The sequence below is a fragment of the Puntigrus tetrazona genome, chromosome 22 (assembly GCF_018831695.1).
Source record: "Puntigrus tetrazona isolate hp1 chromosome 22, ASM1883169v1, whole genome shotgun sequence".
Classification (NCBI taxonomy): Eukaryota; Metazoa; Chordata; class Actinopteri; order Cypriniformes; family Cyprinidae; genus Puntigrus; species Puntigrus tetrazona.
Window position 1 is genome coordinate 4,019,400 of NC_056720.1, and position 27,390 is coordinate 4,046,789.

The 27,390-nt window shown below is 38.2% G+C and overlaps 2 protein-coding genes and 1 long non-coding RNA gene across 7 annotated transcripts in view; all 3 read right to left on the reverse strand.

Annotated features, from left to right (window-relative positions):
* The window catches only part of LOC122327411, a 48,670-nt gene extending 25,700 nt beyond the window's left edge, over positions 1–22,970 (reverse strand). For 2 of the 4 annotated variants that reach the window (XM_043222764.1, XM_043222767.1), the window contains exon 1: positions 22,791–22,970. In XM_043222764.1, coding sequence (XP_043078699.1) covers positions 22,791–22,845 — 55 coding nt within the window. In that variant the 5' untranslated portion in view covers positions 22,846–22,970. The remainder of the gene's footprint in view (positions 1–22,790) is intronic. The other 2 variants (XM_043222762.1, XM_043222761.1) reach the window with 1 other exon arrangement.
* On the reverse strand, positions 18,603–20,016 carry LOC122327593. The gene is made up of 2 exons (XR_006247673.1): positions 19,665–20,016; positions 18,603–19,311 (listed from the first exon to the last, which is right to left on the reverse strand). It is a non-coding gene; the product is annotated as an uncharacterized LOC122327593 (long non-coding RNA).
* Positions 22,971–23,258: 288 nt separating the features above from the next.
* On the reverse strand, positions 23,259–27,309 carry LOC122327340. Of its 2 annotated transcripts, XM_043222638.1 has the most exons (6): positions 27,012–27,309; positions 25,454–25,792; positions 24,911–25,246; positions 24,706–24,825; positions 24,373–24,569; positions 23,259–24,180 (listed from the first exon to the last, which is right to left on the reverse strand). In XM_043222638.1, the coding sequence occupies exons 1-6, from the start codon at positions 27,064–27,066 to the stop codon at positions 23,707–23,709; spliced, it is 1,521 nt and encodes a 506-aa protein (XP_043078573.1). In that variant the 5' UTR covers positions 27,067–27,309; the 3' UTR covers positions 23,259–23,706. The 2 variants fall into 2 exon arrangements, with proteins under 2 accessions (XP_043078573.1, XP_043078572.1); XM_043222637.1 differs by having other exon boundaries at positions 23,259–24,569.
* Positions 27,310–27,390: the final 81 nt, after the last annotated feature.

Consider the following 27,390-nt stretch of genomic DNA (forward strand, 5'->3'; position numbering starts at 1 on the left):
CTGGTACAAAGGAAACAGTTTATTGTCCAGCATCAGTGTGTCTGATCTCAGCATCAGTCTCTCTCTACCTCTGGAGGTGGAACATCAGGATAAAAACACCTACAGCTGTGTGATCAACAACCCCATCAGAAACCAGACTCAACACATCAACGTTACTCAGCTCTGTCAGCCATGTCCAGGTAAAGCAGCGGTTTTATGATCTCTGTATGTTGTTGTAAATCAGACCGACGCATTTACTTCCAGCTTTATTCTTACAGCACTGGACTCGCATTCTCCTTCACAAGAAGACTCACTTCCAATACTGTTAATCTCTGCTGGATCTCTGTTCGCTTTAGCTCTAATTACAATCTCCTGCATCTACAGCAAACGTAAAAGAGCCGATCAAAAGGCAAGTGTTTCCTACCGCTTTTAAAGCACTCTAATGTTGATAGCCCATGAAATCTTGTCTGAGGATTCAGTGTTCAGATGAACATTTGGGAATGACAATGTTGTGATTCGTTGAGCTTAAATAAAAATGAAAAATAATTACTGCGTAGAGCCGAGACAAATTCATAAATGCAATTAATACATTTCTTGTGATTTAATTGTGGCATAGCAAAATGCTTGCCTTGATATATTTTGTGTTATTTCTATCCCTTTAAACAGTTCAGACTTGTATTGAAGAAATAACATATGCAGAGACAACATTCTTCAAAAGAAAATCACGCAGATTGGTAAGAAAGTTTGATGTGTGTGTTTGTGGCTGTATAGTGACCTGGCCAACACTTTAATCAGATCAGATATTTACAGGCACTTTCAAATGCAACACAAAGTGTAAAAATATGCATATACACTTTAAGAAACGCTCAATTTAAAAGTAAGCATCGGTTAAGGACACTTAATAAGAAGTAGGTATCATTTATAGTACGCTGTAACATTATGTATTCAATGACTACTCTTTAGTCAATAAACAACGTAAAAAATATAAGCTAAAGAAAATGAGACGAGGTTCATGTTGTCAGTGATGCTACCCTGCTACATATTAGCACGCTAAACGTGATTAGTTATGAACATTGAGTTTATTTTGGCAGAAAACAAACAGTTACAGCTAATTCAGGCACCGGATCTGTTTTTTTTTCCTTCTACTTAACACGGGCTTTTACAACTGATTGGTAGTTTAAACATTTGACAGTTTCTGTTGTTGATGTTTTTGGCGTAATGTCAAATAATGGCATAATGTCAAAATGTCACTCTATTTACCCCAAAAAGAGTTCTTATTTGTACCATTAGATGAATGATAGGTATTGTGCAACTCTATTACCTGAGTTCAATATTTGATTTTAAAGAAAATGTGTTAACCCTTAAAAGGCAAACCATTTTAGCGCAATTTTGCATGCTTTTTGCAGAAAATCGGAGAGAGACTCATGTGGACTATGCATCTGTCGTCATATGATTAAACAAAGACGTTTTCATCGGTTCAACTCTTTAGACACCCTCAGATGGTAGAGCTCTCAAGCTGGTACGAATCAAAAAACAACCGCCGCAGCACATTTACATGAACGACGAATAAGAATCATACAAGCTAGCTTTGAAAGCTTTCTGCTAATCACTCTCCAAAGCCATGCTTCTTGTCTCTTGACACTTGACACAGCGACTGCTATCGGGACGCGAAAAGACTTTTCGGGGCGTGGAAAGACCTGACAGACCGGTTTTGAGCATCGAGCGCGCCGATTTGAGCTTCTGCGCTTTTTGAAGCTTGGAAATGTTGATTATTGACTCTGAAAATGGAGGGGAGTGCAAATGACACGAGTGTGAAACGGCGAGCTCTTAGAATGAATCGAGGACACCATAAATGTAAAACGTTGATCAAAACGAGTCGAGAGTGGTTTGGCAGGCTAACATCTTCTGCGTGAGAATGCGCCTGCTGCTGAATTTGTGTTTGATGTCTGTTCATGAGTTTCTCTGCACGTTTCTGAGGTGTCAGCAGCGCGTCTGTGTTTAATGCATGTGGTTGAAGGGTGTCTTTCCATTTCTGCCCATAATTTTGACAGTTTGACAGTTTTGGTCTGTACACAATAAAAGGACTAAAAATGTGTTTGTGAAATATAAACTTCATGTTCAAGGACATATGTCTCATACCTCATTAAAAAATCATGGTCTTATAAACTCATGCTGTGACTAGTTTCAAGAGTTCTGACAATAAAAATGCTTTATGAATAAATACAATGTATGTACATTTATAATGCCATGCCTTTAGTTTTTATAAGTGTAACTTTAAGCAGTGTTGCTAAAAACTGTACTAAATGCATTTAAATGTATCCAAAAGTTTCATGAGTTACATTAATATTTAATTCTTAAGTGTCTAAACCATAAACTGACAGTGTAAAAAATATATAATAATATTTTGAACATTTCAATCCATCAAATTTAAAATGACTTTCCAGACGCATACAATAAACAAAACAATAATAATAAACTCACATATTCCGATTTATTACAGAAAACTTATTTGTGACTTATGACTTATTACAGAAAAACAAGGCAACAAAGTCACATATACCCTCAAATTGTATAAAACATAAAAATCCACAATTCAATAAATAAATTGTGAATATAACAACTGCTTCTAATTTTTTAATTTTTTTATCAAATATGTATATAGAACACACTTGCATAAAAAATAAATATTACAAAATTAATCATTTAAAACCCACAGCTGTGTTCTCAGCTGTATGGATGATCTTAATGGCAGCTTGCTTGATAAGATAATGCATAATTCAAAAAAACACGGTACATGAACAACATTGTCAACAATGTCAACTAATAACACCTGCAGCATCATTTTCTGCCATCTCTGCTTCTGCAGCTGTGCGCCCATGTGGGCTACATATAAATGTAAACAGACAATACCAGCTAAATAACAAAATAACTGGTAGGCCAAGGTCCTACAGTGTAGTTCTTGTCACAGTGTGACAACTTCAATATGATACTTCTTCTGAGGAGAGTTACAGTCTGTTAGGGCATAGATTTTTTTTTCATAACACGCACCAGTCACTTATTCGGCCAATCACAGTGCACTGGATAGCTGGCCAATCAGTGCACAGCTTACTTTTTTAGATCAATGAGAATTGAACAAAATCAATACAAAATTGCCGAGTATGTGGTAAATAAACACATTGCATTACACTTCAATATCACCCCTTTTAAAGCATACAATGGGAATTGTATCCAAGGTATATTTGTTATTGTAAACAAACAACCTGGTGCACATTTTCGTATTATAGAAAATATATAACCAATGACAAATAGAACAAATATACAACATAAAAACTCGTGATTTAAAAACTGACGTCTCTGATGTGCGTGTGCCATCAAGGTAGTAAACAATGTATGAGTACTGAGTTCTAGATTGTGGTAGAACACTTTAGACAAGTTGTTGCTGATTTTAGAGTGAAGGGTTCAGAGAAACTACGGACAGGTGAGATCTAACTAGGGTTAGAGCTGCTTATCACTTTTGACCAACAGGTGACGCTGTAATGCAATAATATTAGTATTTCCTTTGTGAGAGGACAATAGCAATAGAACTCAGGCACAGAGTCTGTTGTCATTTCACAACGCTTTTCACAGATATAGTAGTGGTGCCGTATAAAAGTATTTCTTCTATCCACGACGATAAACGAACGCAAACAAAAGCTATTATTCAACTTTTTGAGTACAATGAGGGCACGGTGGTAAAAACACTTCAAGTTTAACAAGGACACGTCAATGTGTTTGTAAAATAGAGCATTTCAATAGCAAAAATATAAAATACAAAAAATGCAAACCTTACAATTTTGGAATTTTGGAAAGAATGATTCCTTGGTTCAAAAGTAAAAAAGAATTAAATCTCACTGGCAGCCTCGGGCTCGATCTCAATGTGATTAGTAATGTTCTCTCGAGCATCGGTGTGATTAAAAGAGCTCTCTTTACCATCATCCATCAGTGGACTGTCGCTATGATCAGGCCACAAATCATGAATCATTTGACCATAGTGGTTAAAAAAGAAATATCTGAAACCTTCAAGAAATTGTGGAATGTTTCTTTTTTTTTGAAAAGCTTCTTGAAATTTTCCACCGCTCTGCAACCCTACTTGACACCTGAGCCAAAGCTCAACTAAAGCTCACTATCCACAACGAAACTAAGCGGTACTCACCAGTGACAGTAACACTGAAACTCGTTGTGATGCTAAATTCCACTTAATTCCAAGATGGCGCCGTTGAGTTCGGCTGCCGTCCACGTCCGCTCGGCAAAACTTTTTGTTTTTCTGTTAATTATTAGTATTTTGGATAGTCTGTGCGGTTTTCTTTATATAAGATGGCTATCACTAAATATGATCGAGCCACTCTTATATCTATTGGTGTACAATGCACCCAACATTCGCCGTTTTTTAAATCCGGACCCATGTTGGCCGAGCGAGATCCTGACGAAGACAAAAGGGCGCGACCGCACCGGCGTCCACGAGGGAAGCGAGCCGGCGTCAGGAACAGGTTGAGGGCACGCGCTCACACCGCGCCCCTACCTAGTGTCCTGTTAGCCAACGTCCAGTCTCTGGAAAACAAGCTTGATGACCTCAGGGCAAGGATCAAGTTCCAGAGAGACATTCGGGACTGCAACCTCCTCTGCTTCACCGAGACATGGCTGAACCCAGCGGTACCGGACCACACCATACAACCGGCCGAGTTTTTCTCTGTTTACCGCATGGACAGAACAATGGAGTCGGGAAGACACGGGAGGTGGAGTGTGTCTGATGGTGAACAACCGCTGGTGCGACAGCGCGAGCGTTGTTCCTCTCTCACGCTCCTGCACACCAAACCTGGAACTTCTGACCATCAAATGTCGCCCTTTCTATCTTCCACGGGAATTCAGCTCGGTCATAGTCAGCGCCGTTTATATTCCACCTCAAGCGGACACGGACACTGCAATATGGGATTTACACGACCACCTCACAACACACCAGACACAGCACCGGGACGCCGCACTCATTGTGCTGGGGGATTTTAACAGTGCAAACCTCAAGCGCGCACTGCCGAACTTTCACCAGCACATCACCTGCCCCACCAGGGGCGAAAGGACACTGGATCACTGCTACACACCCTTCAGAGACAGCTACAAGGCAAAATCATGCCCGCCGTTTGGTAAATCGGACCATGCCGCCATTTTCCTCGTACCTGTTTACAAACAGAGGCTGAAACAGGAAGCACCGGTACAGAGGAGGTGTCACGCTGGTCTGACCATTCGGTGGCCGCTCTGCAGGACGCTTTGGATGACGCAGACTGGGCCATGTTCAGGTGTAGCTCCGAGGACGTCAACGTGTTCACGGAAGCGGTGGTGGGATTCATTGGGAAACTAGCGGATGACACGGTAGAGAAAACCGTCATCAGGACGTTTCCCAAACAGAAGCCGTGGGTAGACAAAACTATCCGCGACTCTCTGAGATCCCGCTCCGCAGCCTATAATACGGGATTGTCACCGGGACATGTCTGAATACAAGGATGCGTCGTACAACGTGGCGCAGAGCGGTAAAGGAGGCAAAGAGGTGCTACGGGAGGAAACTTGAGTAACAGTTTCAACACAGTGACTCTAGGAGCCTTTGGCAGGTACTGAGAAACATCACGGACTATAAAACGCCAACCTCCAGAGTGGAGAGCGCGGATGCTTCTCTGGCAGACGAGCTAAACACCTTTATGCTCGTTTCGAGGCTGCAGCTAATCACGCTAAGCGCCGCTAGCGCATGATGAACAGCATGCACGCCGAGAGAGCCGGAGAGGATATCACGCTTCACCATTTCGAGCACGACGTAAGGAGGGCATTCAGGAGAGTGAACACCAGGAAGGCAGCAGGACCTGTCGGCATCACAGGTCGGGTTCTGAGAGCCTGTGCTGACCAGCTAGCACCGGTGTTCACTGAGATATTTAATCTCTCCTGAAACAGTCTATAGTCCCCTTGTGTTTCAAAGAGTCCATCATTGTTCCTGTGACGAAGAAACCTCAACCATCTTGCCTAAATGATTACCGCCCTGTAGCTCTGACGTCTGTAGTGATGAAGTGCTTCGAGAGACTCGTCAGAGACTTCATCACCTCATCACTACCGGACACATTGGACCCACTACAGTTTGCCTACCGCCAGAACCGGTCTACAGAGGATGCCATCACGCACCTCCTCCACACAACCACAAGCCACCTGGATTTTAGGAAAGGGAACTATGTGAAAATGCTGTTCGTGGACTATAGTTCAGCGTTCAACACCATAGTTCCCTCCACGCTCACCTCGAAGTTGGAGGTCCTGGGACTCAGCCCATCCCTGCGTCACTGGATCACCAACTTCCTAACTGACAGACCACAAGCCGTACGGATGGGAAAACACACCTCATCCTCCCTCACTCTCAGCACTGGAGCCCCTCAGGGTTGTGTTCTGAGCCCCCTGCTGTACTCGCTGTACACACATGACTGTGTGGCCACTACAAACTCCACCACCATCATTAAATTTGCTGACGACACTGTCGTGGTGGGCCTGATCTCCAACAACGATGAGATGGCCTACCTTCAGGAGATCAACAACCTGGAGAGATGGTGTCAGGAGAACAATCTGCTCCTGAACGTCAGCAAAACAAAGGAGTTAATAGTGGACTTCAGCACGAAGCAGGTGCGCTCTTACCATCCCATCAAGATCGACGGGACCCCAGTAGAGAGAGTGGACAGTTTCCGGTACCTGGGTGTTCACATCACACAGAACCTGTCTTGGTCCTGTCACATCAACACCCTGGTGAAGAAGGCCCGGCAGCGTCTATACCATCTGAGGCGCTTAAGGGACTTCAGACTCCCATCTCAGGTGCTCAGGAACTTTTACACCTGCACCATCGAGAGTGTCCTGACGGGAAACATCACCTCCTGGTTTGGAAACAGCACCATGCAGGACAGGCGAGCCCCCTTCAGAAGGTGGTGCGATCAGCTGAGCGCACCATCCGCACTGAGCTCCCTGTGCTGCAGCACATCTACAACAAGCGGTGCTGTACCAGGGCCAGGAAGATCGTGGAAGACCTCAGCCATCCCAACAATGGACTCTTTTCTCTGCTGCGTTCAGGAAAGCGATTTCGTTCCCTGAAGGCAAACACAGAGAGAATGAGGAGGAGCTTCTTCCCGCAGGCCATTCGAGTCTGAACCAGAGAACACCCAGTACCTAATCACCGGGATTCCCATGTTCACCCCTCTTCCCCAGATACTCGCCACTTACTTTGGACAATTGCACTAGCCACTTACACTGGACATTCGCACAGCCACTTTACATTTTTACACTTTATATTTTATATTCTACACTTTACTTTATTTTTTATACTTTACTTTGCACACTTCTTTTTTATACATATTGTTATACATATTTTTTTATATTTTATATTTATATATATTTAAATTCTGTTTTCTATTTTGATGCTGGACGGTTGTAAAGAACATTTCACTGCATGTCGTACCATGTATGTATGTGTATGTGACAAATAAAATTTGAATTTGAATTTGAATCTGCTGTTGCTGATCTGTAGTGTATATTCTCCAGAGTCTGTGGTTCTGATGTTCATGATGGTCAGAGATCCAGTCTGATGATCCAGCTTCAGTCTGTCTCTGAATCTCTCAGTGCTGTTATTACACTGAACATCTGTACAAATCATTCTGGGTTCTTCATTGATTCCAGCGATGCAAATGTCATTAAAATACCAAACCATCACATCATTTGGGTTTTTCATTACAGCAGGATCTAAAGTGACTGATGCTCCCTCCATGAATGACTTTCTCCTCATTTCATCTCGTTCAGCAGCAGAAACGCCTGAAACACAAACCAACAGCTACTAAAGGATCTTTATGCCAAATCTTAAAAAACAAACTCTGGATCTGAGAGTAGAGTAATGCAACGTGTATTTCCGTTTTGCACGCATTTTATTATCATATTCACCAAGAATGGTAACGTTGAAGGTCTTTTCGGGGCTGTATCTGATGCTGATGATCTTTAATTCATAAAGTCCAGAGTCTGTGGTTCTGGTGTCTCTGATTGTAAGAGTTCCAGTTTTATTGTCCAGCTCTAGTCGGTCTCTGAATCTCTCAGTACCACCATTACACTGAACATCTGTACAGATAAAACTGAGATCTCCAGCGATCTGAGCTATTCTAGTGGCTTTATAATACCACTTTATGTCTTCTTGTTGCTTCGTTTCAACATTAGTGTGTAGAGCGACTGAATCTCCATCCATCACAAAAGCTGACAGTCCATCAGTACCGCCCCGAAACACCTGGAGAGGAAATAAAATTGTTCAGCAGGAAAGTAGTATAGGGAAATCTTTAAAACAGTACTGATATGTGCGACAAACTATTGTTACATGACTTGGTTAAGCGTTTTTTTTTTTGTGTCTTTAGGAAATATCTCACATTTACTTTAATTACTTGGAAACTTCTGCTCAAGCTTTGAATAAACAGAAGTTTCGTTCATTCATTAGGTAGAACTTGCTTCACCAACAATACTGAACAGAGATCGGAACAAAATGTCCTACCGTGTGCGCGAGAACAAACAAGAGCCCTGAAATAAAAATAGATTGACGCTTCATTTTTTAAATTTATTTAAACATATTATTAAATGAAATATTTGTTGTCAGATTTCAAATTTCACGCTCGTGACTTCCTTTTCCGAGCCCGCCTCGCTTTTCTTCTTCGTTGAATCGCGCGACCGCTTTAGTCCGCCATCTACTGGGATGGAATAGTTCAACGTTTGAATGATCAAATTGCATTAATATAGGAATAATGTAAGAACAGATATTATTTAGGTTTTTTTTTTACAGAATCTAATAAATGACATTCATATAGGCTACCTGTAAAAACTATTTGTAAAAATATGTAATATTTATTAGTGTTAAACCTGAAGAAAATGTTAATTTAATCACGTTTTTTTTTTTTTTTTTTTTTGCATTTTTTACCTTTTTCTTTAGCATTTTTTATTTCATTCAGAATTATTATTCTTAAAAAAAAAAAAAGTTCAAAAGTGTTGAAACGTTTAGTTAGAGGGGCACAGAAGAATAAAATGGAGTTTGTAGAATTCAAGATGTATCTGTAAGGACCATCGCTTAAAACTAGCCTTATTGCATGCTAAAATGTTTTTTACATTTCTAGTGTTGTGGAGCGTACATTTAAAGTATTTTGATGTTACATTCACAATAAGTTTGCTGCAGGGGTTGAGCGCTGTTAAAAGAAAAGCACCGTAGTGAGTTTTTTTTAATGGATCTCACAATACACGATAAGCATGATAAACCTGAGAAAGAGAGATACACAGTTTCTCACGTTTAAATTCAAGGTAAGATCTCTCCATTAAGCAACATGCAATTATATGATCTGAGAATCCTGGATGCAAGCAGCAGAGACGACATGTTTCAAGAAGAGAACTGAAGGAAATACGAGAACATCTACGAAAACATCTACGTGCAGGCACTGTTCGTCATCTCAACAAATATAAATCAATGAAAGTCCTTCAACCATCAATGCTTTTTTGCACAGTCAGTCGTAAATTGAGTTTTTGACAAAGATGGTTGACCCAAGAGCTCACTGGATATGTTAAATGCAAAAACTGGAAAGTACATTGGCAACATAATAGCAGTCTGTGCCATTGTTTCCAATTCATACAATGTCTTTCTGTTATATGATAGTTGTTCATAAAGTGCCTTGTTGGTATAACTATTATATAAGGTCAAAACATTTACGGATTCTCAAGAATGGGGGGGAGGTGGGGGTGGGTGGTAAACTTTTGAACAGGAATGTTTCCCAGAAGACTAAGGAAGTACAATTTACCCTGATCATCCAATTAAAAATTAATTGCATTGGAAGTTCTGATGTTGAATGGTACTCGCTCAGATTGTGCTACCTCCTTCTACTTATTCGTCAGTATATAAATCTTCAGACCAATTTTACTTATTAGAGGAACAGAACACGTGTCAAACTGGATGATTGAATTTCCAAATCAGATTTGGGCTTTAGGCATTTTTCATATTTATATTTTCAACACACACACACAACAAAAAAGAGTTTATTTATTTATTTGGTTTTATATTTTATCTGGAAATCAATGATGACATGAGTAATTTTCGATTTTCTGAATTTAAGTCTTTAATTGAATACGAAAAGAACACATGATACACAGGTTCACTAGGCCGACATGAGGGTTTTATGAACATCAAGCTGCCAACATTACCTGGCCCATAGTTTTCTTAGCTGTTACAGTATGAAATACAGAATTGCTGCAGCAACAGGGGAAAAAATGCTACACAGTCAAGTGACCGACTAAAGCAAACACCAAAATGGCAATTTAAATGGAATAAAAAAAAATTAAAAATCAAAGAAACTAATCCTGTGAACTTATAGTAATAACTTCTGTATGACAAATAAAATAAAACTTAAGTGATTTTCCCAAAACCATCATAAGCCAACTATGGGCACAATTCTGTTACTAGAAAGTCAATTATTTTTCATTGGTTTAAATTATAAAATATATTTTTGTCCTTTAGGAGCTCTTTGTATTGAAAAAGAACATCTCAGAAACTAATTTTCAAACTGTGGCCTATGAATCAGACCTACATGTAATTCATGTTCATTTTTCATTATTTATATTTATCCAAGCTTGCAATAGCTTGCTCTTTTGAGTACTGGCTCCATTGCTTTGAAATCACTGGCCACATGTGGAATGTTTTCTCAAAGTATTTCTTCAGATCTTTCTGAAATCTGTACACAAACCATTTCCAGAAACACAGTTCAGAGAAGTTAGGGGTGATGCTCCACTTTGCATAAATATCCCCTTCTGTATGAAATCCATTGGCCCGTATAAAACCTTTTACTAGTTAACACTAAAAATCTGCACTGAGAAGCTCTGTTCCCTCATAACAGCACCCAGTGAGACCATTCACTCGATGGAAGGGAACACTGTGATCTCCAGAATGGTTTTCTATTGTGTTGGTGCAGGTGGCTCGACAGAATGGACACTGAACCCAGCGGCACTGACAGAGGTGACCAATCAGGATCTCATCTGGTCTGTCCTTATGTTCCAGACTTACTGGAAATGTCTCTGTACTGAATTTGTCTAGCATTTCTAATGATACTGAACTGAAGTTGCTTATCATATCTTCTAAAGGGTTGAAATCATCCAGACCTTCATGACTCACTCCACTAAAGTCCTTTACAGAGAATATCAGCACATCTGAGAGCTGCTCTGTGAAATTATGCAACCACTTCTGGACATCTCCATTGATTGTGTTGACCACTGTAGTTGCTCTATGAACCGCTGCCATAATCTTCTGCTGCACAAGTTCAATTTTCTCCTTCATCTTGGGTCGAACCTTGACTTCAAACTTATCAGTGATATACTGATGACTTCATCTTTGACAAAACCCTTTAAGTGGTCTCTGGGAAAGTTTAAGTATTCAATGTACTTGTCAAAATCCTCCTGCTCTGCCAACCTCTTAAGAATGTGTTTCTCTAGGTTAGATCTGTTTCCATTTAGGGATTCACAGTTTGTTTTCATTTCATTAGCCATATCTATGGCGGTATCTTTGTAGACAATCTTTTGAACGGGCTCTTTCAGTTTCTCACCAAAACTGATGATCTCACCAAAAATGGCAGCTGATGTTGTACCTTGACAGTATTTCTGATCAAAATAGAAAACAGGGTCATTGACTTTCCAGAACATTTTGTGTTGGTCAGTAATTATCTTCTCTTCTCTCCTACAGATGGACATGACCAAATCCATGTAAAATTCTTTCATAAACACATAGCTCCGGGAACTTTCCTCAAAATCTATTACTTTAGATTTGATATAATCCGCAAGTTCATGAATGTAGCTTTTTTTCAAGCCAAAATATAATATATATATATATGTATATGTAAATGTAAATGTAATGTTTATTCTTCTTTAAAAAGACGACTAACATGAGTGGCCTGATGAGGGCAGCACAGTTACTGTAAAATGAATTGTAAATTGTTCACTTTAACGTTTTTAACTCAATATCACTTGAGTTTTTAGGTGTTTTTCAATTTTGGTCTAAACATCAATCACATTAAACTAATTTTTCCAAACTGATAATAATACTACATTAAATAGAAAATAATATAATGCATCAAAAGTCTTTCCAAAAACTAAATGCATAGATCTAGAAAAAAAGACAAACCTGTATTTGAGCCTAGCATCACGTGACCACGTGTCAGCGAGATTTCAGCCTCGATTCAAGCGACATTTAAAAAAAAAAATAGTTGTCGATCTACCCATTCCTACTTATCAGAGAGATAGCGTGTGGATGTTCAAGTTTGCGAGTGTTATTCTGTAACAGCAGTTTCTGTTTACATTCTGTGATATTCCCGATTATCTTGACCTAGCATTATTGACTACAGTTTTGGATTCCGATGCTAAATAAATTCCTGTAATTCAGCATCTCTGTATTGCCTTTCACCAACCCTACACCTAACCCAACCCCTTACAGGAAACTACAGATATTTTTAGATATTCAAAACAAACTCTATTTAGAAGTTCTGTGCAATATATAGATGAGCATATTGTTTGATATTAACCCCATTGACCACAAATACCAACACACACACACACACACACACACACATCAGTTCCAAGATACGAATACATGTCACACGTTGAGTCAGAAGTGCGCATGTGGGCAGTTATTTAGGTTATCATTTTAAAACTAGAAGTATTTTTTGGTACAGAAACCCATTGATCTACCCATCGATTCCCCCGAAGGCCGGAACCATCTGAAATGACATTAGCTATTCTATATTTAAAAAAAAAAAATTTGGAGGGTTTTCCATGGGCTATGTAGCATGATTATGTTTAGGTATTTAACATTACTCTTGATTTATAAAACCTCTTTAGGAAGGGAAAGGAGGTGAATTATAAATATATCATACTCAGAGCCCATCCAAGTTCTCACACGCAGCAGTGAGAAAATGAACGATCACAACCACACACACACACACACCCACACACACTGTAAACACACATTAAGCCACAACTGCCCCAATTCATTCTACTGTTAACCTGCTCACGTTCTTCACGTGTGTTTGGTGCTGCTGAAACAAACTAAAATCCAACCACACCGATGATGGAAGGATGTCATGTCCTTCTCAACATTAACGTTACTGGAATACATAAAGACATCAACATACCGCGGAGTTACTGAACTGAAAAGTATCTCATAGAGAATAGACCTTCTTCGTCCTTCCTGTCCTCAGCAGTAACTCTTCACAACAACTCTTCATTCTCATCATTGTCCAGCATCAATAAACATACATCACATATTTGTCTTTAACTCAGTTTTCATCGTACAACTCTGTCATTGCACTTGTATAGTTGCACGCGACCTTTCACAGTAAAAATAAAATACGGATGGACTCGGACACCATTGAAGTTGTTTTTTGTTGCGGGAGAATTTCTCACAGCCAGAAATATTAGAGTTTTCCAAATACAGCATTACACTATTTTATGATAAAATGTGGAAAAAAGTATTAAATATGAACTGCACTCAACCATATTGTGTTTCTATTACGCTTGTTACGGTTTAGTGTTTTTCAGGTTACAGCGTCATGTATAAAAGCAGGAAGAGCCCCTTCACCTCATGCTCTAAATGCCATTTGTCTCATGCAAGATGTTTGCCTACCCAGCAGAACAAACACCTTTCTAAAGAAAACCCACCGCAGCGACTTTCAGTCTGACTCAGAAGCTGAACGTTTTTTAACATTGCATTTCTGTGCACAACAAATGGCCAAACTGAATTCATACACGCATCAGACCAGTATGAAGATTAGATATATAATGAGCGTCATGTTGAACTGAGAGGATTCATCAGCCGACGTTAGATCAGAGTCTTCACTGAAGTCTTAAAGAAAATGTTCTACGCACTTGTTTTGTTCTGCTTGCTCTCGAGTCTGATGGGTAAGTTATAAAATATTTTTTTAATGGCATAATTTCTTTAAGGTCCTTTCAGAATTCTCTGTTATGTTCCAGATGAAACAATATCATGAAATTGACTTTGAATTCAATTCAGGTGTCTGTTTTAATTGAGATCAGAAAGGCTAAATCCCCATTCAACCACTTTAAAATTCTAGCCATCTTGTTTTCGCTTAAAATATCTTTACTTAAAAATTGCTGAACAGTTTCTCCAAAATATTTGTAAAAACACTCCTGTGATATTCATAAATAACAAAAATTATGTATGCATGTTTATCAAGCAGAATTCAACTTTAATGAAACTATTAATTTATTGCATTTGCATTTATAGCGTATTTATTTTTTAAGATACATTTAAAAAACTTCTCACATTGATGTTTTTACTTTATATGTGTTAAAATAAAGATAAAATGATGTGCTCATGAATTGTATTCGTATTAAATCAATCAGTTTATCTACAGCTGACTTCAGAAAGCATCTTCGGTTTACACATATTAATGTTTTTCAGGTGCGTTTGGGGCTATGATAAAAGAAAAATACAGAAAAGAAATACAGTCAGTGATGGAGGGAGATTCTATTACTCTAAACATTGATGTTACTGAAATAGACCACATAGTGCACGACATAGTGTGGACAATTGGAGATGAAAAGAGTTTTATAGCTAAACATAACAGAAACAAGCAAACCATTTCCATATATGATGATGTTCTTGACGGGAGATTCAGAGACAGACTGAAGCTGGACAATCAAACTGGATCTCTGACCATCATGAACATCTCAACTCTACACGCTGGAGTTTATAAAGTAGATCTTAGTGGACCTCAACTGACATCAAAAACATTCAATGTCTCTGTCTATGGTGAGTAGACTGTCTATTATTTGTTTTGTTATCTATTATCTTGTTTTAATATATGATGTATTTTGTCAAATATTGTCTTGTTTTATGAATTATTTGCATACTAATCATTTTATAAATTGCTATATCACACACACTCAATCAAAACATTGAACCAATAATAAGATTTACTTATATTTCAGTTTATTCTGTCATGTTTTCAGCTCGTCTGCCGGTTCCTGTCATCAGCAGGAACTCTTCACAATGTTCATCATCTTCATCATCATCATCAAATTGTTCATTGTTGTGTTCGGCGGTGAACGTGGGTCATGTGACTCTCTCCTGGTACAAAGGAAACAGTTTATTGTCCAGCATCAGTGTGTCTGATCTCAGCATCAGTCTCTCTCTACCTCTGGAGGTGGAATATCAGGATAAAAACACCTACAGCTGTGTGATCAACAACCCCATCAGAAACCAGACTCAACACATCAACGTTACTCAGCTCTGTCAGCCATGTCCAGGTAAAGCAGCTGTTTTATGATCTCTGTATGTTGTTGTAAATCAGACCGACGCATTTACTTCCAGCTTTATTCTTACAGCACTGGACTCGCATTCTCCTTCACAAGAAGACTCACTTCCAATACTGTTGATCTCTGCTGGATCTCTGTTCGTTTTAGCACTAATTACAATCTCCTGCATCTACAGGAAACGTAAAAGAGCCGATCAAGGCAAGTGTTTCCTACTGCTTTTAAAGCACTCTAATGTTGATAGCCCATGAAATCTTGTCTGAGGATTCAGTGTTCAGATGAGCATTTGGGAATGACAATGTTGTGATTCGTTGAGCTTAAATATAAATGAAAAAGTCAAGAATGTTGCTATAATTACTGCGTAGAGCCGAGACAAATTCATAAATGCAATTAATATATTTCTTGTGATTTAATTGTGGCATAGCAAAATGCTTGTCTTGATATATTTTGTGTTATTTCTATCCCTTTAAACAGTTCAGACTTGTATTGAAGAAATAACGTATGCAGAGACAACATTCTTCAAAAGAAAATCACGCAGATTGGTAAGAAAGTTTAATGTCTGTGTTCAGTGACTTGGGGAACATTTTAATAAGATCAGATATTTACAGGCAATTTAAAATTGAGCATTGGTTAAGGACACTTAATAAGAAGTAGGTATCATTCTACCTACAGCTCTTAGTAGTACGCTGTAACATTATGTATTCAATGTGAATAGTCTAACAACGTAAAAAATATAAGCTAAAGAAAATGAGACAAGGTTCATGTTGTCAGTGATGCTACCCTGCTACATATTAGCACGCTAAACATTTGTGTTTATTTTGGCCCGAAAACAAACAGTTAAAGCAAATTAAGGCACCGGATCTGTTTTTTCCCGTCTACTTAACACGTGGCTTTACAACTGATTGGTAGTTTAGACATTTGTCAGTTTCTGTTGTTGATATGTTTTTGGCATAAATGTCACCCTATTTACCCCAAAAGAGTTCTTATTTGTACCATTAGATGAATGATAGGTATTGTACAACTCTATTACCTGAGTTCAGTATTTGATTTTAAAGAAAATGTGTTAACCCTTAAAAGGCAAACCGTTTTAGCGCAATTGTGCATGCTTTTTGCAGAAAATCGGAGAGGAGAATCATGTGGACTATGCATCTGTCGTCATATGATTAAACAAAGACGTTTTCATCGGTTCAACTCTTTAGACACCCTCAGAGCTCTCAAGCCAACCAACGCAACACATTTACATGAACGACGAATAAGAATCATACAAGCTAGCTTTGAAAGCTTTCTGCTAATCACTCTCCAAAGCCATGCCTCTTGTCTCTTGACACTTGACATAGCGACTGCTATCGGGACGCGAAAAGACTTTTCGGGACGTGGAAAGACCCGACAGACCAGTTTTGAGCTTCTGCGCTTTTTGAAGCTTGGAAATGTTGATTATTGACTCTGAAAATGGAGGGGAGTGCAAATGACACGAGTGTGAAACGGCGAGCTCTTAGAATGAATCGAGGACACCATAAATGTAAAACGTTCATCAAAACGAGTCGAGAGTGGTTTGGCAGGCTAACATCTTCTGCGTGAGAATGCGCCTGCTGCTGAATTTGTGTTTGATGTCTGTTCATGAGTTTCTCTGCACGTGTCTGAGGTGTCAGCAGCGCGTCTGTGTTTAATGCATGTGGTTGAAGGGTGTTTTTCCATTTCTGCCCATAATTTTGACAGTTTGACACAGTTTTGGTTTGTACACAAAAAAGGGACTAAAAAATGTGTTTGTGAAATATAAACATGTTCAAGGACATATGTCTCATAGCTCATTAAAAACCATGGTCTTATAAACTCATGCTGTGACTAGTTTCAAGAGTTCTGACAATAAAAATGCTTTATGAATAAATACAATGTATGTACATTTATAATGCCATGCCTTTAGTTTTTTATAAGTGTAACTTTAAGCAGTGTTGCTAAAAACTGTACTAAATGCATTTAAATGTATCCAAATAGTTTCATGAGTTACATTAATATTTAATTCTTAAGTGTCTAAACCATAAACTGACAGTGTAAAAAATATATAATAATATTTTGAACATTTCAATCCATCAAATTTAAAATGACTTTTTAGACGCATACAATAAACAAAACAATAATAATAAACTCACAGATTCCAATTTTTATGAGCCAGTTTGTTTTAATGTGACTTATTACAGAAAAACACAATACAACAAAGTCACATATAACCCCAAATTGTATAAAACATAAAAAATCCACAATTCAATAAATAAATTGCGAATATAACAACTGCTTCTAATTTTTTTTTTTTTTTTAACAAATATGTATATAGAAAAATTGCATAAAAAAATAAATTTTACAAAAATTATTAATCATTTAAAACCCACAGCTGTGTTCTCAGCTGTATGGAAGATCTTAATGGCAGCTTGCTTGGTAAGATGCAGCATAATTCAAAAAACACGGTACATGAACAACATTGTCAACAATGTCAACTAACAACATTTGCAGCATCATTTTCCGCCATCTCTGCTTCTGCAGCTGTGCGCCCATGTGGGCTACACATAAATGTAAACAGACAATACCAGCTAAATAACAAAATAACTGGTAGGCCAAGGTCCTACAGTGTAGTTCTTGTCACAGTGTGACAACTTCAATATGATACTGTCTTCAATATGATACTTCTTCTGAGGAGAGTTACAGTCTGTTAGGGCATAGATAAGATCCCTGAAGTTGCAAAGACGTTCTCACAAGGCAGCTACTCTTTATAACCTTCACTTCTCTACATTCTCCTAAAACGGCTCGTTTAATCACGCCCCCACTTCTCTACACCACAGAATGAGTTTATTTTCATAACACGCACCAGTCGCTTGAGGTATTCGGCCAATCACAGTGCACTGGATAGCTGGCCAATCAGTGCACAGCTTACTTTTTTAGATCAATGAGAATTGAACAAAATCAATACAAAATTGTTGAGTATGTGGTAAATAAACACATTGCATTACACTTCAATATCACCCCTTTAAGGCATACAATGTGAATTGTATCCAAGCTATATTTGTTATTGTAAACGTAAATCGACCTGGTGCACATTTTCGTATTATTTCAAGTCGCAAATCGCATTTTTTGGAAGACAAAGTATTTAAATATGATTACAAAGCACACATTTCAAACGGCATAAAAATAACTCGAATGGAGTAATAAAAGCAAATCAAAAAATATATATAACCAATGACAAATAGAACAACTTTTTTACATTACTTGCCGATTTAAAACTGACGTCTCTGATGTGCGTGTGCCATCAAGGTAGTAAACAATGTATGAGTACTGAGTTCTAGATTGTGGTAGAACACTTTAGACAAGTTGTTGCTGATTTTAGAGTGAAGGGTTCAGAGAAACTACGGACAGGTGAGATCTAACTAGGGTTAGAGCTGCTTATCACTTTTGACCAACAGGTGGCGCTGTAATGAAATAATATTAGTATTTCCTTTGTGAGAGGACAATAGCAATAGAACTCAGGCACAGAGTCTGTTGTCATTTCATCAACGCTTTTCACAGATATAGTAGTGGTGCCGTATAAAAAGTATTTCTTCTATCCACGACGATAAACGAACGCAAACAAAAGCTATTAATCATCTTTTTGAGTACAATGAGGGAACGGTGGTAAAAACACTTCAAGTTTAACAAGGACACGTCAATGTGTTTCAATAGCAATAGCATTTCAATAGCAAAAATATAAAATACAAAAAAAAAAATGCAAACCTTACAATTTTGGAATTTTGGAAAGAATGATTCCTTGGTTCAAAAGTAATAAAAAAATTAAATCTCACTGGCAGCCTCGGGCTCGATCTCAATGTGATTAGTAATGTTCTCTCGAGCATCGTTGTGATTAAAAGAGCTCTCTTTACAATCATTCATCAGTGGACTGTCGTTATGATCAGGCGACAAATCATGAACACCATTCATCTGTAAGAAAACAGATCGACAGAAGGTAAGGTGACTAATGATTTGACTAAGGATTTGCTTAAACAAAAAAAAATACACAAGGAACGTAAGTGCTTATTTTTATGTTTGCAGAACACATGATGTTCTTTTCCTAAACTGAACTGATAAACTACATTAAACTGTCATCTTCTGGTTTTACAGTAAAATACAGTTGTTGCCAAAAATATTGGCGCCCTTGAATAAAACCTGCACCGAAGCTATCAATAAGTGTAATGGTTTCTGAAACAAACTACATAAATCACACAAACATGTTGCCAGCTTACAGATCTGAATCTTCTTCTAGGGAAACCGATTCAGTGTTCATAGTATCTTACCTGAGAACTGTCCTTCATCTTAGTGTCTGTTTAAACAACAACGACAAACTCAATTAAACACGTATTACTATTACATATCTATTTAATAAATACACCTTAAATCAGCAGTATGTGTAACACAGATGTATTATTTATATTTGAAGGATGAACAGCAGAAAGTACAGTAGTAAGTGTAATGTATGAAAACCAATGACTTCAACCGAAGAGGAAACAGATTATAATAACTACAAAGTAATTAAAGTGTTGATGTAAACTGAATCATTTTGGGAAACAAATTGTTTTTCGTTATTTTTTTTATCAAGTGGTCTTAATGAACCGGTCACATAAAAAGACTTCTCATCACTAATGTAATGCTCACCTTTCTTTCGTTTGTAAAAAAGCACACAAACAGTTGCACCAATAAGAAGCAGGACAGCAGCACATATTCCAGTTATTTGACCTGCAGACAGACCTGAACCTGAAAGAGTAAATAAGTCTTTAGTACTAGAGTGCAAATTTAGCTTTTTTTTTTTTGCAACTTTTTACACTTTTCTGCTTCCTTCATCGGCTGCATGATACTACTTTAACCGATGGCAAGTTTTTCACATCATTGAGCTGTCAGGAACACAATAGCAGTGTTAACATGAATTGCTCGATGTGAAGTTGATCATCTAAACAAAAGTTTAATATCGGGGTTGTATAGAGGTTAAAAAGAAATATCTGAAACCTTCAAGAAATTGTGGAATGTTTCTTTTTTTTGGAAAGCTTCTTGAAATTTTCCACCGCTCTGCAACCCTACTTGACACCTGAGCCAAAGCTCAATTAAAGCTCACTATCCACGACGAAACTAAGCGGTACTCACCAGTGACAGTAACACTGAAGCTCCTCGTGATGCTGAATCTGCTGTTGCTGATCTGTAGTGTATATTCTCCAGAATCCATTATTGTGATGTTCATGATGGTCAGAGATCCAGTCTGATGATCCAGCTTCAGTCTGTCTCTGAATCTCTCAGTGCCGTTATTACACTGAACATCTGTACAAATCATTCTGGGTTCTTCATTGATTCCAGCGATGCAAATGTCATTAAAATACCAAACCATCACATCATTTGGGTTTTTCGTTACAGCAGGATCTAAAGTGACTGATTCTCCCTCCATCAATGACTTTCTCCTCATTTCATCTCGTTCAGCAGCAGAAACGCCTGAAACACAAACCAACAGCTGCTGAAGGATCTTTATGCCAAATCATAAAACAAACTTTGGATCTGAGAGTAATGCAACATGTATTTCCGTTTTGCATTTTATTATCATATTCACCAAGATCGGTAACATTGAAGGTTTTTTCGGTGCTGTATCTTCTGCTGAATATCTTTAATTCATAAAGTCCAGAGTCTGTGGTTCTGGTGTCTCTGATTGTAAGAGTTCCAGTTTTATTGTCCAGCTCTAGTCTGTCTCTGAATCTCTCAGTACCACCATTACACTGAACATCTGTACAAATAAAACTGAGATCTCCAGCAATCTGAGCTATTCTAGTGGCTTTATAATACCACTTTATGTCTTCTTGTTGCTTCGTTTCAACATTAGTGTGTAGAGCGACTGAATCTCCATCCATCACAAAAGCCGACAGTTCATCAGTACCGCCCGAAAACACCTGGAGAAGAAATAAAATTGTTCAGCAGGAAAGTATGATGAAATGTGGATTTCACAGTGAATAAATCTTTAACTGGTACAGTAACAGTAACACAAAACTAAACAAATATGTATTAACAAAAACTAGTAAGATGTCTTGAAGCAATGGCATATACCAAAGGTCTTCAACCACGTTTGCTGGGACACACAATCCTGTGAAGTTCATTTTCAACCTGCCTGTGTATTTTCTTTCAATCTTAAGGAGCTTGATTGGCTGCTTGGTAAGTTCTAGTAAGCACGGTTAACTTATCATCTGCTAAACACTGTATGTACCTTGTTAACACGCAAGACCTTCACTATACAAATGGAAAAACACTCCCTGCTCCCTTCTTCTTCTGTTCTAAGGCCGTTTGCATATTTGATTCATATCGCCACCAAACTAGTGTTTTGCAGTCATTTTCTTTCCCTTTAATCCTTGTGGATAAGCGTTATATTGTTTGAAGCTAAATATATAGTTAAAAGGTCATATCAGATAAGTATTTTATGTGTATTATTTATTATAAAATATATTATCGAACATTTTTATTAATGATGTGGGAGATGATAATATAAAATTATTATATATATATATATATATATACTCTCTCTTCAAAAACGTGTCACTTCTTCGGTTTTTGGCGCGCTGCTTATGACCATCTGCTTGTACTGTGGTGCAGCCATACTTTAATGGAAGAGTTTTGCTTTTGCACACACATATACGCAAATAGTTATATTACATCATATTTGATATATTTATATAATCATTCGATGCTCCTCCGTTCCTTCTCCCCGGGAGCCACCTGGCGCTTCAATCAATCATTTTTTATTTATATAGCGCTTTTAACAACTCGGGTTGCATAGCGAACAAAGCAAACAAAACCCAATCCATACAAAATGGAGAAGAAAAACCTTGGGAGAAACCAGACTCAGTTGGGGTCAGTTCTCCTCAGACCGGACGCCCAGCGCTTCGTGTTCAGATCCAGAATAAAACTGTGGTCTCCTAAAGATCCAGCATAAAACAGAGCATTCACTTTCTATATTTAAATCATTTTACGTAACCGATTATTATTTATGTATTTTAGTAACATCCTATACCCTTCTAGGTCTCTGTTACAATCTAATAAATATGCCAAATCCTTATTTTTTTTAGTTACTATATCCTTTTCTGTTTCTTCCTCTTATATTTAATTTTAGTATTTACCATTTCTCCAATATTATATAGATGTGTCCCGTCATTCTCTGTGACCCGTATTCCCTGCCTTATTAATATTGTCTTTAATAATAGTTTAAATTTCCTTCACTTAAAGGAACATTACTATAAATTCCATTTTAAAGCATTTTTTTTGCTAATTCATACCCAACAGAATCCAACTATTGCTCTTTTCTTTGCGTTCGCCGTAAGACCCACGTGTAACTTCAAGCGTGTCTTTGTTTTAAGAGTATTTGAGAAAACCAGAGATTGTAAGATGAGAAGTCTTACCGTGGGCGAGTAAAAACACGATCGTCGTGATCAAAGGCATGGATCGGAGCTTCATTTATTATTATTATTATTATTAATTGCTTTTACACAGTAAACGCTATATTACCCAAAACGGATTTATTTTCGATTTCGTTTTCATTCATTGAGTGATTCAAATACTTCTTCTTCTTCTTCTCTTCTTTTAACGTCGTTTGGCGCGTCCCTTGGTTCATTACCGCCACCCTCTGTATCTACTAGGAATTTTATATAGAGGGGGAATGGGGGGAAAAAACACTGAAATAATACTGAATACCTGTTTCCATTGTAACTATTCTTATTTATTAAAAATCACTCTTCCTTCATTACCATCAAATCCCATTAAAGCCCAATTTCCGTATAAAGGCTATTAGTTGTTTCCCTATGAATGTTGTGACACTGATATTGTTTAATAGATCTGATATTACACAATGAGCATGATAAAAAAGGAGATTGAGGCTTTTCCATTTTTATGGAAAAAATGTAATAGAGAATACAAGCAGCATATGAACGTGTTTCAAGACAAGAATTGAAGGAAACGAGAGATCTAAAACATCTGTGTGCAGGATTGCCATTCACAGGCATTGTTCATCATCTTAACAAACAGTGGCTATGTTACCATGCAGAAACCAGATGTCTCTGGATGAGAATATGAAATCGGGACTGGAGGGATGTTGCCCTGCTCCACTTCACGGATGGACAGCGCGAGGATTGTTGTTGATGACGGGACATTCATTTATACAGCTATGTCATTTCTGCATCACAGTGTTTCCATGCACTCTTGAACCCCTTTCAATCCGGTCAGATCGAGCTCATTTGGATTGATTAAGGTGTTCACATGAAGGCTTTTTAGTCTGATTGAGTGGTCAACGAAACATATTTGGCTGTGAGTGACTCATTCTCAAGCATCTATAAACTCGATATCAGATGTCCCATCAGTAATGTCCTCAAATTGAGGGTCATTGTGTGTATGGGATGTCCTATCAGTAGTGTCTTTAAATTGAGGGCCATTGAGACTAGGTGATTTTCCTTTCATGGCGTCCATTAATGGGACTTTCTCATGATGGGACGTCCCATCAGTAGTGTCCTTCAACTGAGTGTCAGTTTGTGTAGGGGACGCCCCATCGGTAGTGTCCTTCAACTGAGTGTCAGTTTGTGTAGGGGACGCCCCATCGGTAGTGTCCTTCAACTGAGGGTCAGTTTGTGTAGGGGACGTCCCATCAGTAGTGATCTTCAACCGAAGGTCAGTTTGTGTAGGGGACGTCCCATCGGTAGTGTCCTCCAACTGAGGGTCAGTTTGTGTAGGGGACGTCCCATCGGTAGTGTCCTCCAACTGAGGGTCAGTTTGTGTAGGGGACGTCCCATCGGTAGTGTCCTTCAACTGAGTGTCAGTTTGTGTAGGGGACGCCCCATCGGTAGTGTCCTTCAACTGAGGGTCAGTTTGTGTAGGGGACGCCCCATCGGTAGTGTCCTTCAATTGAGGGTCAGTTTGTGTAGGGGACGTCCCATCAGTAGTGACCTTCAACCGAAGGTCAGTTTGTGTAGGGGACGTCCCATCGGTAGTGTCCTTAAACTGAAGGCCATTGAGACTAGGGGATATTCCTTTTATGGCTTCCATTAATGGGGCTTTCTCAGGATGGGACGTCCCATCAGTAGTGTCCTGAGGGTCATTTTGATTAGGAGTTGTCCTGTCAATAATGTCCGAATTAGGGTTACTGCAATTATGGGATGTCAATTCTATACCATTGTGCTGCTTCCTGTTGCCTGTTTAAACAATAAACACAATTAAACATAGACTTAGGCAGATTAAAAACACATATTTTTACATTTCCTAAACACGTTTTCTTTTGCAGAATAAATATTGCATTTCCATCTTAAATCAGCCATATGTGACATTTACCTTTATTTTGTCTGCGGCAATAGCAAATCACAGCAGCAGCAGCAGCTGCACACACCAGCAGACCAACACCTGCACATATTCCTGCTACAACAACTGTAGACTGACCTGAATCTGGAACAGCTGGAGACAGTCATTATTACTAGAGAGTGAATGAATCAACTTTACACTATATTTATTTATTTGTATATTATTACGTTACGCTCACCAGTGACATTAACACTGAATGTCCTCATGATGCTGAATCCGCTGCCGTTGATCTGTAGTTTGTAGAGTCCAGAGTCTGTGGTTCGGGTGTTCGTGATGGTCAGAGATCCGGTCTGATTCACCTCCAGTCTGTCTCTCAATCTCTCATCAGCATCTTTACACTGAACATCTGCACAGCTCCTACTCAGATATCCAGGGATTTCATTGACGGGAATGTCATTAAAATGCCACCTCATCAAATCGTTAGGGGTTTTTATCACACCAGGATCCAAAGTAACGGATCCCCCCTCCTTAACCGACTTTCTCCTCATTTCCTCTCTTTCAGCAGCAGAATGACCTGAAACACAATCCAACAGTTGTATCTTTTTGCTAAAGAGTAAAACGGTGTCCTTATAAACCTTAGTATGACTTTTTGGAGAACAAAAATTGGGCAAGTAGACCAATTTCAAACAATGATACGAAAAAGATGTCATGTGATGAGAAACTGACGCAAACACAATAATGTTTTAAACGCATGAGCAGCTCTTAAAATGCATTATATTACCATTAATGATGACATTGAAGATCTTGTCAGTGCTGCTGATGCTGGGGATGATGATCTGTAGTTTATATTCTCCAGAGTCTGTGCTTGTGATGTTTCTGATGGTCAGAGATCCAGTCTGGTGATCCAGATACAGTCTGCCTCTGAATCTCCGATTTCTTTCCATACACTGAACATCTGTGCAGGTCTTATTGGGATCTCCAGTGATTCGAGCAATGCGAGTGCCATTATAATACCACTGCATTTTTTTGCCTTCGGTTTCAGTAACACCAGTGTGTAGAGTGATCGTATCTCCTTCCATCAATGACACTGATACCCCATCTATCTTCACCGCAGATGCACCTGCAGAAAAAAAAATACAACTATTGTCACACCAAAATATACAGAAGGGAATGGAAATGGAATTGCATTAAATGCATTACTTTTTTAAACTGGTAGCATCCAAGTAATAGATAATACAGAAATAATTGAAATAATATAGTGTAAAATAAAACACTGCATTGTTACACTCGTGATCATTTACACAATCACTCATCAAACCTACATGTGTTTCCTGGATGATCTTGTAAACCTACATTCCGATTCATACACACTTAATGTTATTATTATGCAATTGCATATCAGTTCATTCATTCAAGATGGCGTGCAATGTCAAATCCATGCATTCTGGATAGTCACCCAAAAACTGCTCTTTCTGTCCATACTTTACTACATTTAACCCAAACATTCAGACTTAATAATAATAATAATAATAATAATAATAATAATATTTAATGTGTTTGTCTCATATCATTATAAAAATAAAATAAAAAAAAAACATCTGTCAGTCTCAGACAGGTTTGTTAAATATTTTGTCAGTTATACTTAAGATAAAAAGTAATAATAAATAAAGGGGTTGTTCCACATTATTAAGCAGGTCACAGTTCTCACACAAAAAAAAAAATAGTGCAATGTCTTTGACATGCATGAAGATAACTTTATGAAAACTGTGTATGAAAAGACTTGCAATTAAGTGCACACGAAGAACTCGTTTTTCAGTTCTGCATGCATGCCAGAGCCACTCGTGTTGTTACTGATGGTCGAAAGTATGAAGTGCTACATTCCACGTTTCATTTAGGCAGATTGGCTTCAACATAAACCGACTAAGGAGAAAGTTTCTGAAATTGACGATGCTTTTACGATGACCTCTTATGCCAAAAGATTCATGGCCCCTTTAAACAAAGCAAACTATTTTATAAGGCTGCACTAAAAATAAAAAAAATAAAATAAAAAACAATAAAATATTTACACATACCATAAATCAGCAGGAGCCAGGCCGCTTTAAATCTCTTCAATAGTTTCACATTGTGGCAATAGGTACTGATTTAAAACTCCTGTTGCCTGTGTTGCTATCTAACATACCAAGTAACTTGGTGTTTCTTTCATTAAAACTAAAATATTGTCTTTAAAGCACCCACATCCCGTGAGCTGTGCATAAATTACAACTACTTAGTTTAGACGTAAACAATGTGTCCGACAATATAAGAGCTGATAAACTGAGCGAATAGAAATTAAATCTTACCAGTCACGAGCAAAATCACTGCCGACCAAAAATAATCCATTTTCACCGTTGTCATTTTGAGATAATAATGCGGCGCAGTCGTTCAAACGCCATTGACAACGCCTTTACTGCCTGCATTTAAAAACTGAAAGTAACCAGCTGGAGATTGAGCTGGATCCGAAAGCGGAAATCGCCCTATTCGTTTTTGTGACTTCTTTCATCCAATGTCAATATATTAAAACACGGTACCCTAAAACTATATAACTTGGAAAGCGTCATCGTCATATTAAAAAGCAAAGTTTGAGACAGAACTGCGCATGCGTCGAATTTGCGTTTTTTCGGAAGGGACGGATTATTTCACGGCGAATTATAGAAAGCCGTACAGCAGATGGCGCTCTTG

What these genes read in the sequence shown, in the direction of transcription:
- LOC122327340 (XM_043222637.1), bottom strand. Translation starts at nt 27,066, where the DNA reads ATGACAACGGTGAAAATGGATTATTTTTGGTCGGCAGTGATTTTGCTC. An exon ending in CTTCAATGTCATCATTAATG is followed by an intron (nt 25,247 to 25,453) that starts GTAATATAATGC and finishes ATTGTGTTTCAG; the next exon opens with GTCATTCTGCTGCTGAAAGA. An exon ending in ATTCAGTGTTAATGTCACTG is followed by an intron (nt 24,826 to 24,910) that starts GTGAGCGTAACG and finishes GACTGTCTCCAG; the next exon opens with CTGTTCCAGATTCAGGTCAG.